The 13274-nt window shown below is 44.6% G+C and overlaps 1 protein-coding gene across 5 annotated transcripts in view; it reads left to right on the forward strand.

The window, feature by feature from the left end:
* Positions 1–13274, forward strand: part of XPO4 (exportin 4) — a 97449-nt gene that overhangs the window by 24066 nt on the left and 60109 nt on the right. For all 5 annotated transcript variants that reach the window (XR_002125139.1, XM_019652397.1, XM_019652398.1 and 2 more), the window contains exon 4: positions 3139–3277. Coding sequence is in view for 4 of the 5 variants with exons in the window: in XM_019652397.1 (XP_019507942.1) it covers positions 3139–3277 (139 nt within the window). In the remaining variant the exon portion in view is untranslated. The remainder of the gene's footprint in view (positions 1–3138; positions 3278–13274) is intronic.

Consider the following 13274-nt stretch of genomic DNA (forward strand, 5'->3'; position numbering starts at 1 on the left):
TGTAGCCAGCAGCCAGCGTGAGCGGCCAGCAGCCGCTGTGAGCAGCCGTCCAGAAGCCGGCGACTGATCTGCCTCGCCCGTGAAGAGCGCAATGATGGTGCCAACTTGGGCCAGTGAAGCAACGTCCTCCACAACTAGACTGAAGAACAAAAACAACAGCAACTTGTTTGTTCCCCTTCCCCCGATTCCCCAGCACTGTTCCCATCCCCCAATAAAAATCTTTAAAAAAAAAATAAATAAAATAAATAAATAAATAAATAAAATGACCGGCCTGACTTTGGCACTCAGATCTAACTGCTTTCCACCCAGGAGACAGCCGAGGGCTCCTTGGCTTCCTAGCCCTGCAGGGCGATGGGCAATGAGCTCTAGGTTAGTGCGTGTCGTGTGTGAGTGGAGGGAGGGCTGGTTTTTGTTGGGTATAACTGAAGGAGAAAAAATTGCCCCAGTTTCCAACCTTTCTCTTCTCTTCATCCTGGTTTTCTTCCTTTATTTAAACTTTGTTATTTGATGAGGGCCTTTGGGTGTGATACTCACTTGCCCTGAGTTTCTCATTTATCACAGCATGGGAACCATTGTACTCTGGAGACCTTGGTGGACACCAGTGTGTGGCAGCTTTTGACCGTGCGTGTGTGTGTCCGTGTGTATGATCTCTTGTACTCTCAACCCTTCCACTCTTAAATGTTTATTTTGAACAAAATAAAAAGCTTTCAGCAAAGTTGAAAGAATAGTACAGTCAATACACAAGTGGCCTTTCCCTAGTAAAAGCTCAGTTATTGTTTGTCACATTTGATTTCCCTCTTGTGTCTGTGTTTGTGCATGTGTGTGTATGTATGTGTGTCTGCATGTGTATGTGTGTGTGTGTATCTGAGTGTGTGTATGAGTATGTGTGTGTGTGTGTATGTGTGCGCATGTGTGAGTGTGTGCGCACGCATGCTCATTTGCCCCCACCACCTGAAAGTGTGTGGCAGAGACCATGAGCATGTCTCCTAAGGGCATAGTCTCAGTACTCTTGATAGAATTGGCCCATTTATATTATCTAATGTAACTCTGGTTCCAGTTGTCTGAGTAATGTTATTTATATCCTTTTACTCGTAGGTTATTTCTTTGATCCAGGATTTAACCACAGATTATGCATTGTATTTAGTTGTCATTCTCTTCAGTCTCCTTAATCTATTGTAGAATAATCTTTTTTGTCTTTCACAACACAGGCATTTTTATTTTGTAGAATGTCCTACAGTGTGAATTAGAGTAAAGTGACAATTTTCAGTGTACCATATAGGTCAGTTACATAGTTACATACTGTAGAACACGCCATATGTAATGTTGTGTATACCCCCATTTCGTGCATGGAATTTTGTTTATTTTCTGAGTTTTCCTGCTAATGAAGACAGAATTTGCACACACACTGTTATAAAGAGGCAGGCAGTATAGCAGTGGGAAAGGGACGGTGAGCCCTACTTGTGCCATTACCAACTCTGTGACCTTGGAGAAATGATTAAACCACTTTGTGCAATAAATTGCTAATTGTTAAATAGAGTGACCGATATTACTTTACTCCAGAGATTGTCGTGAGGATTAAACGTATTCATTTTTGTGAAGTTAGTTTATGTAAAGTCTTGCATAGCATAAGTACTCAATAAATGTTTACACTTATTATTTATTTTCCTAGTAATTTATAATCCTTGTCAGTGGAGATATTTAAAACTAGCCTTATGTACATTCCCAGTGGTAGAGTTCAGCTTTCTGTGCGTTTTCTGGTTGTCAGTGTCCCCAAAGCACAGGAATCGCCTTGGGCCAGCTCGTGCTGCCCGCAGCAGGACCTTTGTGTTTGTTTGCTTAGTGTGTGCTTCAGCTCTGTGTTGTGAAGCAGTGTTTCTCACCTCAGCTTGACACAGGGACATGTGTGCGCTCTACTGCATAAATGTCTGATAAATGCCTGTTAATGTGGCAGGCAGTGTCCTTGATCTTGGGACTACTCTGGCGGCCGGTCTGGGAAATAGAGTTTAACCCAGGTAGCAGATGCCTGTGTTCTACCAGTGAGGTGGGGAGCTCACCTGGGTGATGACCAGCGCGTGTCAGGGCCGTTCGGGGGATGCTGTCTGGACTGAGTGGCGGCACAGTCTCGGCAGAGGGCACAGCAGTTCAAGGGCCTGGAAGTGCCTGAGCATTATGTCAGCGACTAAAGGAAGTTCAGGATATATGCAGTTTTGAGTGTACCTGGAAAGGGTGAGATCAGGGATGGGAGCCTTAGAACTGGGTCACCATATCATTTATGTCCAGATGTGTCCGGACACTTTTCAGAGTAAAAGAAAGCACTGTTAATAATTATGTTGGACAGCAGTGTCCCAGAAAGCTGGGATGGGTCCCACTGCTTCAAAGGCCTGTGGAAGAATGTGGGCTTTACCCAAGGGCATGTGCTGGTTGTGTCCTCATGGCATTCTAGAGGCTGGATTGGAAGTTCAGAGCTGTGTTTTCTGAGCCTCACCTCTGAGACACGGTGTGAACAGACAGTGAGGGTTCCGTGCCCTGTGGTTGGATGGGCTTCATAGAATGCGTCCACTTAGGCTGGCGCTTCTGCCACCACACCGAGGACCAGAACTTCAATACGAGATTTTAGACCAGATGTTTTAGAATTGGCGTGTTTCCATAATGTTGTATGTTGGATGGCTCACATGTTACCTTTCCACATCACAGGGAATGGGTTTAAGATGATACGGCTGGCTGGAGACAGATAGTAGATCAGAATCTCTCTTATTTGGTCGAGCCTTGGCCTGGCTCTTAGTGAGCTGACTTTCGTCTACTGAACAGTACCTGGAGCAGCTAGCATTTATACAGCATGTAGTGTGCACTGGGCACAGCTTGAAGAACATTTAATCCATTACAACCCTGCTACCCCATTTCACAGGCGAGAAAGCTGAGGCTCTGAGTGTTAACTGTCTCACCCAGGGTCATGTAGCCAGTACATAATGGGGTGTGGGTTTGCATCCAGCTCTTTCGGCCTTGAGTCTGTGTAACCATTGGGCTACACTACCCTCAGAGGTAAGTGGTGTTTTAGGAGCAGCAGGCAAGTGAGAAATTTGGGAGTGTTTTTGTATTAGATTTCTATAAAAATTTTTACTTTGATTTTATGTTTTACAGCCTCCAAAAGTATGTCCGGGAACAGATTCTGTTAGCAGTAGCAGTAATTGTAAAACGGGGATCACTAGATAAATCTATTGACTGCAAGAGCATATTTCATGAAGTCAGCCAGCTGATCAGTAGCGGCAACCCTGCTGTGGTAAGTGTGCTCGCTGTTTGTGTTTGTAAAGACTTCCCGCTGTGTTTGATTTTCAGGGTGTAAAATATTATGAGCTAATAAACCATAATATTCTTAGCCATTTCCCTTCTATTGCACATTTTCCTCTATTTTCAGTAAGCCTTTGACAACTACTGGTGATAATAGAAATGTTTGGGTCAAATAGAAAGCGCTGTGTGACATAACATTATTAGACGTTGCTGTACCAACAGATGTGCTGTGTGTAGTACACTGTGACTTCCAGGTGCTCCTGTCACCTGGACAAACTGAGAACCTTGTTTCTGACTGAATTGCTCTGAGGAGCCGATTGTTTTCTCCCCTCTCAGTCTCCCTCTGGGAACTCTTCGTGCCTGCAGAGTGACTATTTGGTTGTCACGACTCTGTCACAGGCAGGAGGAATTGGAGTTGGTGTTAGTGAGCAGCTGTGAAGCTTGCTTAGAGCTGTTGACTTATTAGCTGTGTGGTATCTAACTCCTGTGGAATTGGGATTGGTAATAATCCCAATGATTTAAATGTGAATCATTAGAAAGGTGCCTGTGCGAGCCTTACACCTTACATCCCTTTATGAACTACAGACGTGCTCAGCCCCGCAACATTTTAGTTGTTTCGCTGATGGCCTGAGGTTAGGACGTGGTGGTTCCCTTTAGGAGGACCGCACACTGTCTCTTCCTTCCCAGTTTCCTGGGTCTCTTCTCCCCCACCCCCGACTGTGTGCCCAGGTATGCGCTCACCCCACTGCCCACTATGTCCTCTGTAGGTTCTTGGCTGAAGGAGGACAGAAGCAGGTGTCAGGACGGGGAGCTACCTGTACACACCCGAGGAATTTGGATTTTCCTTTGGAACCCACCAGTGTTCCTGTGTCTGTTCTTTCGAAGTGGAGGCAGGCATTACTGCACCCACTTGCAGTGTATGTGTGGCTGGGTTGTGACAGGCATGTACGCCCATGAACGACCACCAGTCAGGGCTCACAACACTTGTCCTTGCGTCCTGATTTCTGACCAATGGGCACTGCATTCTGTGCCATGTTGGCGGCAGGTTCTGCAGATACAGACTCGTGTGTCATGTGTCTGGGCTCCTATGTGGCTTCTGAGCATTTGAGATGTGGCTGGTGTGACTGAGGAACTCAGTTTTCAATTTTAGTTAATTGTAGTTAATTTACATTCAAATAGCCTTATGTAGCTAGCTAGTTACAGCTGTATTTGGACAGTGTAGTTCTAGAGACTTCGAGGATCCAAAAATTTAATGGTATGTCCTTTTCACTTAATCTTAGTATTATAAAATGCACTTGTTTATGTAAAACCAGTAACTTCAAAAATGTGCATGTTTGAATCACTACATTCTAGGAGTCATTTGGCTTGTTTTATGTGGTGAGAAGCTCTCTTGAGAGTAGTCCCCAAGCGAAGGTTCCATTTACTGTTTCTGAGGTACAGGAGATTGGTCGTGGCACTTTGGGGACCTCTCTCAGACATGGCCCCCATTCTGAGAAGGGCTGTACTCTGGGTTGCCCACCTTCGTTGTGTCGCCGTGATGTTGTTACTTGGTGGGGAGCTTGTTCTGATGGCCTGTGTGCAGTCCAGGGTTGGCTGTCACTGATGGTCTTGGGAAGAACAAGGGGTGGAGCTGACTAGCCAGAATGTGCAGGGGACAGGTTTGGAACTAAGGCTGCTGCTTGAGAATGTTATCCTAGCCCCCACTGCTCTGAGTCCAGTACCTCCATGTTCCAGATTCTACTTAAGGACATGTTGTTTCATATGACAGTCACAGTGAAGGAGTCCAGCTAATGGAGACTGACCAGGATTTAAACTTTAGGAGCGTAGCCACTAACCCTGGCATTGGATGCTTATGACTAATGCCTGTCCCTTGTCAGGTTGGTGATCACATCGGCTAGAATTTCAGTGTTAAGGTAGAATTTCTGTGCCCGTCCTCATTCCGCCCACATAGCTTCTTGGCACCCAGACTCTGAAGGCACAGGCTCAGGAGTCCCTTGTATCTCTGAGGAATGAGCACACTTCCTTTTCCCTGGGGCTGTCTGACCCACCACAGGAAACCCCAGTGCAACCAGCAATTGGCCTTTTTTGAGCCGCTGAAATAACTGATGTTCTGAGAATGATTGGAACAGATGTAGCTGATAGGGAAGATTTTGCTATATTCAGAATGCGTGCACTTTGAGAATAGTGGATAAATTTAATATCCTCTTGAAATATTTCAAAACAAAGATTTTTTTAAAGTTGAATTTCTACTAACAGAGTTAAAAACTTTTTACAGCACTGGGAAGTCAGTGGTGGGAGGTAGAATTTAATCTCAGGATTGCAGGGTGAATTTATTGCTGGGCGACCACACTGAAAACATGAAGCTTAAAAAGTCCTCCTTGGGGGCGGCCGGTTAGTTCAGTTGGTTAGAGCGCAGGCTCATAACACCATGGTTGCCAGTTTGATCCCCACATGGGCCACTGAGCTGCGCCCTCCACAGCTAGATTTAAGGCAACTACTTGACTTGGAGCTAAAGGGTCCTGGAAAAACACACTGTTCCCCAATAAAAAAAAAAAAGTCCTCCTACATTTATGTGGCAAGGTTATTGCCCTCTGTGTGGCTGTTCCCATTGGCCCTTGCCTGGCAGGTCAAAAAAATGAGGTTACAGACCAGTAAAGCGTTTCAGTACATCTTCCTTTCTCTGTCTTTCCCTCTCAGACTGTTAATTTGTGGGAGCGGTTCAAGAATTTACTTAAGGTTTTCTTAGTCTCAGAGGTGTGAACAGCAGTGGAAGAGAGGTTTAAACTTTGATAAGAAAGTAGAATGATAAAATAAGAACATTGATACAGTGGCTAGCAACTTTCTTCATAAAGTTGATTGTAAGAGCAATTTGAAAAGAAGAGATAATTTACTGATGGTTTTCTGTGGATGGAAGAAAGCGTTGTCCTCGTGAGTTAAGTTAGGTGACTAAGCTCCATGGGCCAGAGCTGCATGGAGTCTGGCTTTCCTTCTTCCCTCTCTGGGGTGGCCCGTCCCCTTGGACCAGTCTATGCCCATGCTTAAATGAGTTTCGGGGCAGTAGGATAATACAACACCAGTTTTGGTTGTGGAGTCACGTAGGGCTGCCCAGAAGAGGAGGGCAGCTCTCAGAGCCTTCAGTGGGCCACAGCACGTGTCCTGCCCAGCGGTCCCCGCCCCTCATCCAGTGTGGGGACATGAGCGCTATTAAATCATCCTCTTTTCTATCCAGTAATTTTTTTTTATCTAGTACTATTTTAAGTATTGAAAACAGGAAGGATTTATGTGATCCATGAATAAAAGCTGATTGTGTATGAATGAAAAGAAAACGGGAAACTAACATATCGGCTCTCCTTTAAAAGCCTTAAAGGATTATTTTATGATCTTGGTTCTCTGCAGATGGTTCTTTGGGAAAATGTCTAGTTAATAAATTTGCTACGGAGATGATGTTTCTTAGACACAGTACAGTTCCCCAGGTACCGTAACAGACTCTTAGAGTAATTAATCTCGTACAGTCAGGAAATGCTGTGTTGCTTCATGCCAGTCTTCGTGGGTGGGCTGTTTTCCTCCTATGGTTACAAAGGTTGCTAAGGTGACTTCTTCCCAGTTTGCAAGTGTCAGATGTACTGTCTGCTCACTCAGGAGGGATAGACATGGAGACTTTACCTCCACGGAGAGCAGCTCCTTTTTTTAAATTGTAAATTAACGTTTAAGCTCACTTTTTCATCCATTTCATGTTTGTTTTACTTCCTCTGGAAGTGGTAGGTATACATGAAATCACTTTTAAAGCTGCTTCATTTAACATTTACGCCTCCTTCCTTCCTCTCTGTTGTGGAGCGAGAAGTGGGTGAGAAGTTCCCTGTCCACAGCAGTGCTGCCCGGGTCTGATGGCCAGCTTCATCTGTCTTCTCACAGGTCTCACTGATGTTTGCTGAGGGGCAGCTGGGTGTCTGCTTTATGTACGGTGGGTGACCTTTCCTAAAGTTTATTCTTGGTAAGAAAGTTCCCAGGGTAAGAGCCAGGTTATTATGAGAAAAGCCTCTCTGGACAAGAGTGTTTTATTTTGTCAGCTGGAGTTAGTGTGTCAGTATCTTGTGCTTGTGACAGTGAGCTGTTGAGTGAGGCAGGCTATGTCTGAGGGAGTTTTCATTGTCATGAAAATAATGGCTTTTACTAGAAGTGTGAATGCCACTGTAAGACTTGAATGCAAAGCCATCAGCTACTTGGTTGTTAGAGGGTTAGCTTGTGAATTTTTAATACTCCATTGAAAGAACAGATTAGATGATTTCATAATCTTGAGGCCTCATTGAGTTTCTTCTACTTGTTTCACATATTTACATTTTCTTTTTGAAATTTATCAAGTGCTAACAACATAGAGAGTACATGGTGTGTTTGTTTTCCACTTGCCTTATGTTAGTACAGTGTCAGGTGTAGAAGTAACGTTGATCCATTAATCGAGGTAACATTTACCGAGTATCTGCTCCATGCGTTCATGATGCTTTAGTTCTGGCTTTTCTTTACTAACTGGTAACTTATCTTGTGATTTTAATTTGGTGGAATGTAGGTAACAATCAAGAAGTAGGACCAGAAAAGCCAAAATAGGTGGTAAATTTTTATGATGCAGATAAAAAGCACTGTTGCCACATTACCTTAGGGGGCCTGCCACATCTGCAGAGTACTTTATCTGCATGTTGTAATTGGAATGTCAGCACAGTCATGGGAGCTAGGCAGGGCAGAGGGTGGTAACCCTCTTCTTATAGATGAGAAAACGGAGGTCAAAACAGCTGAAAGAATTTGTCCTCCATTACTTAAAGTGGTAAATCTTGTACTGTTAGAAACCAGGTTTTCTGGCTTCTTTGTCTAAACAGTGAGATTCTTGTACTGGACCCTGGGAAGGGTCCCACAGTGTTTTTATTTAGAATTTATTTTGGTTAGAGTTTTAATAAATTTTTTTTCTTAAGATTTTATTGGGTTATTAGGGGGAGGGTAACGGCATTGGGGAATCGGGGAAGGGGAAGACAGGTAGACAAATTGCTGTTTTGTTCTTCAGTCTAGTTGTGGAGGATGTCGCTTCACTGGCACATTTTGGCGTGATCATTGCGCTCTTCCCGGGTGAGGCAATCGGTCGCCGGTCATTGGTTGGCTGCTTACAGCGGCTCCCGGTAGCTCACACCGACTACCAGCCGTTCACGCTGGCTGCCAGCCATTCACGCAGCTCATAGCAGCCCACTGCAACCCTGCTGCATCCTACGCCGTCGCCGGCAACTCCCAGCAGCCCAGCTCCAGGTCGAGCTGTTGTTCATCATCTTAGCTGTAGAGGGCGCAGCGTCACTGGCCCTCAATGTGGGATCCGAACCGCGGCCCTGCTGCTCAGAGCCGGCACTCCCAAGTGAGCTCTTAACCAGCTGAGCCACTCGGCTGGCCCGAGTTTTAAAAAATTTTATTACTTGGTTTCTAACTTATTGGAAATGAAAATTATCAATTTAGGACGGCTTGTTAGTGCTAGTCACCCTGCTAAGCACTGTGTGACACCGATCACGGACGCCCAAGGAAAACGGGGGCAGCTCAGATCAGAGAGCTTGAAGGCGTGTGCAGCCCACATGCTACAGTGTCACTGTCGCATGCCCATAATGACTGCCTTAGAAAGCTTTCCTTGGGGCATGTTTACATGAAGGCAATGTCATGAAAACCGTTTACTGCATGTGGAAAGTGAACAGGTGTTAACTTAGTTCTTCATGATGGTGGACAAACGAAGCACTGCTGTCAGTCCCAGGCTCGTCCTGATGGTACTTTATACCAGTCGGATCCCTGCGCATCAGTCAGTCCGCTTTGATGTGATTTCACTGAAACTCACCACTCTGAACTATTCATAGCAGCTCTAGTTTCTGACCCTCTTGAGCATCAGAGTCACTGCCCCTAGGAGAGAAACGATGTCTGCCCTGACTGTGACAAGGGGCACAAAGGCAGTGCCTGAAGGTACTGGTTGGTGGGGGTCAGAGGTCATGCACTTGGGGTGACCACTGAGACCTGACAGTCTACAGCAAGCACCCAGGAGCCTTGTCTGGGGTAAGAAGAGCAGAAGCTGGAGCTCTCTCAGGCAGACCTGATGCCTTCCCCTCCTCTTTTCCTATCCCCAGAAGGAGCTGGCCTCTTGTCTCTCTCACAATTGTAGTTATGGCTCACTGCCAGCTGCCTTCCTTGTAATGCAGTGCACCTCCCAGAGAGTAACGTCAGTTTAATGAGGCTTAATTGATAATTAGATACTGAAAATGAGTGAACATATTGGGAAATGGGTCCTAGACACATTGCATGTGTTTAACTCCTCTACAGAGAGGGAGAGAGACTCTAGATATGTGCAGAGGTGCTAGGCTCTCTTAATGTGCAATCACTAAATTATTCATTGTTCTCCAGGAATTCTATTAATTTGGCACCTTTGAGCCACCGCAGTGTAGTGTAGTTAATGCTTATGGGGTTCATCTCAGGTCCTCACATGGCTCCCACAGTAAGGAGCAGCTAAACCTTTGGTACCTTTTAATGATGAAAACTCATACTGATTTAGTTCTTTGAGAGCTGGTAATTCTAGGTACGTTAAAACCAGAATATTTGATTTCTGGTATACCTCTAACCGTGCCACAAGTTTATTTTTATGTATCTCTTAAGTCTTTGGTAAATTTGAAGAGAATACACTTACTTTAAAAAATGTGCATTTTTATTTCGTAAATGTAGAGTGGACAAAGGAGAAGACAAAGCAATACATACGTTTGGGTTGATGGTAACGGTGTGTGGATAATGACACCGGTACGCTAACAAATTGGGAAGCTGGGAACAAATATTACAGTAATAGTCTCTGATGGTAGGACTATGCAGTTTGATTTCCTTTGTGCTTTTCTGTACCTTCTAATTTTTTTAAAGATAGTTATTATTTTTGTAGAAAGGAAAAGTTTTTTTTGTTTTTGTTTTTTAATTGGGGAATCGGGGAAGGGGAACAGATAGTTGCTGTCCTTTTTGTTCTTCAGTCTAGTTGTGGAGGACGTCGCTTCACTGGTCCATGTTGGTATTATGATCATTCCGCTCTTCCCGGGTGAGGCAGATTGGTCGCCGGCCATTGGATGGCCGTTCACGCTCGCTGCCAGCCACTCACGGTAGCTTATGGCAGCCCACTGCAGCCCCACTGCAGCCTACACTGTCGCTGGCCACTCACGGCAGCCCAGCTCCAGGTCGAGCTGTTGTTCACAATCTTAGCTATAGAGGGTGCAGCGTCACGTGACGGCCCTGTTGCTCAGAGCTCACGCTCCCAAGCCATCTCTTAACCAGCTGAGCCATTCGGCTGGCCAGCCCAAGAAAAAGTTTTTAAAAACAAAATATTCTTATGTTCAAAGAGCTACGTCTATAATAAGAATGTATTTTGTTGCAAAGTATCGTGTGCTAAGAATGTATTTTCTGTTATGGGCAAATGAGCACTTCCTTGTTGTGAAAGGCTGCTGTTCTGCAGGGATGTCTTTACTGCTGCATCTCAAAAGCAATCCCACTCCACTGAGGGCTCCTTGTTTGTCTGCTGAAGTTTGTAGTATAAGGAGACGCTGTAAAGCCTGTCCCTTTTCTGAGCAGCAGTCACAGTCACCTCAGGAAGGCCCTTGCCTCTCATCCCTCCTGCCCTTACCTTCACTCGTGTCTTCGGGTCTTGACCACACACACATACATTTAATCTTAGAAAATGTTTACTTCACACCAAAATAAAGGTTTATTGTGAGTACTTTTGTTTCCATCATTAATTAGAGTTGTGTTACTAAAAGTTTGAATATGGTCATAGTTTAAAAATCGTGCCATTTTGTGGTGAATATAGTTAGGCACTAAAGCAATTGGTGGCAAGTTGTACATTACTTGTGCAAAACTATCATAGGTCATTTGTTTGTAAGAATAAGTTTGTGTTTGATGGGTACTTCTGGGTTCATAATATTCCATTCAGTGAGGTCTTACTTAGAAAGAATAGGAGAAAAGCTAAGGCTAAAAACATAAAAATGAGGGTACTAAAAATTGTTTTCAGAAGCACAGGATCTTATGTCATGTTAGTTCCTTGTGAGTTAACTTTTCCCTTTGAATCTTACTCATTTGAATGTAATACCTACTTTCCCCACCAAAGCCTATCTGTATTTAAAAACTATGTTCATAGTCGATCACAGTGTTACTTAACTAGATTTGTGAAGTTTTGGTTGCTGGCACTGTGATCATAAAAGTAAGCCATTTTTAACTACATTTTTGTTAACTGAAAAAATAAAGGGATTGAACTTGATGAGTTCCCGAAGTCCCTTTCAACTGTGAAATAGAGGGAGCTGTGGCCTTGTAAGAGGCTTGTTAGCGCCTGGTTCCCAAGACCAGTGTCTTCCTCTGTGTGCCTGGGTCATGCAAAGGCAGTTGAACTTGAACACTTCTCTGGATGATTTGTAGGAGGGGACAGTTTTATTTAAAAATATGTATTTGGGGGCCAGCCGCGTGGCTCAGTTGGTTAAGAGTTAGCTTAAGAGTGTGAGCTCTGAGCAACAGGGCCGCTGGTTCAATTCCCACATGGGCCAGTGACTCTGTGCGCGAGCTGAGCTGCCAACAGGTGGCAGGATGGCTCAGTTGGTGAGACCACGTGCTCCTAACAACAAGACTGACTGTTCAGTGGTGGGCTACACCTGTCTGCAACTAAGACTGAACTTGGCACCGTGAGCTGAGCTGCTGCCTGGATGGCTCAGTGGATAGAATGTGCGCTCTTAACAACAAGGCTGCTGGTTTGACTCCCACATGGGATGATGGCTATGCCCACCCGCAACTAAGATTGTAGCATAGCACCTTGAGCTTAGAGGCCATGAGCTGCCCTTGGGCAGCCAGATGGCGACTGGCGCCCTCCTCAACTAAGATTGAAGAACAACAACTTGGCTGGTCCCCTCCCCAATTCCCCAACACTGTTCTCCTCCCCCAATTCCCCAATTAAAAAAAATAATGTGTATTTGGAGGTAAATTGCAAAATGTGTGTGTGTTTAAGCTAGGCCAGGCGCACTCAGAGAACTTCCATCCTTGTTGAAGCAGCTGGTGTGAACCCCAGGTGCCTGAGCAGTGTTCCTGTATCCTCTGCTGTTGGGGCTTCCGGGGGAGGGAAAGGCTGAGAAACTGCCCTTAACGTATGTGTTCGTGTGCCGTCTATAAATATCAGCTATACAGCATGCTTATTTTAGTTGAGATGAAGAGGCAAGTAGGGATTTAATTCATTCTTACATTTTTTTAGAGGAAAATTTCAGACATATGCAAAAATAGACAGATAGTAAATTGGTCACCCATGTGATCATCATTCAACTTCAACAAATACCAACAACTCATGCCAATCTTTAGGAATTTAATTTTATGTATATTGGCTAAGATTTGCCAAGATAAGCATCTGTAAGGTCAAGGTACTGACATCAGAAGCATTTCCAAACAAAGATGTGGCAGTTGGTGGGTGGGATGACTGTTCAGCTGTTGTATAAGCTCGCATAAATAGTATCATCTTGACTTTAATCTTTGGTTGTGCAGAGGTAGTGAGCAGATTTCTGTTTAACCCCTGGAAACGGGCCAGAATAATTTGTACCCCTCCATCCTGGCACCTTGACTCTAAACGGTCTGTGAATAAAGCAAAAGGGTTGGTGTTAGGAGCCTGCTGGCGAGAACCATTGAGAAGGAAACTTCATTTTCAGTTGAAAAAACGTTTGCGTATTACCTGCATAGTATTTTAGAGACTGTAAACTCTTTCACCTTTCATCTGTTTAGAAATACATTTTACAGTTATCAGAACATAGAGTCAGACAGACCTGGGTTCATCTCTGCTGGCCTTGAGTACTTCAGGCCTCTGACGCTCACCTCTTTCAGTCAGGTGGGGATGTGAATTAAATGAGATCAGACATTCAACACTGATTACCTTCAAATACCATTTGCACTCCATGATTACGTTTGGAGTATGTCCTGAGTTCAAGGCTTAG

The sequence above is a fragment of the Hipposideros armiger genome, unplaced genomic scaffold (assembly GCF_001890085.2).
Source record: "Hipposideros armiger isolate ML-2016 unplaced genomic scaffold, ASM189008v1 scaffold_178, whole genome shotgun sequence".
Taxonomy (NCBI): Eukaryota; Metazoa; Chordata; class Mammalia; order Chiroptera; family Hipposideridae; genus Hipposideros; species Hipposideros armiger.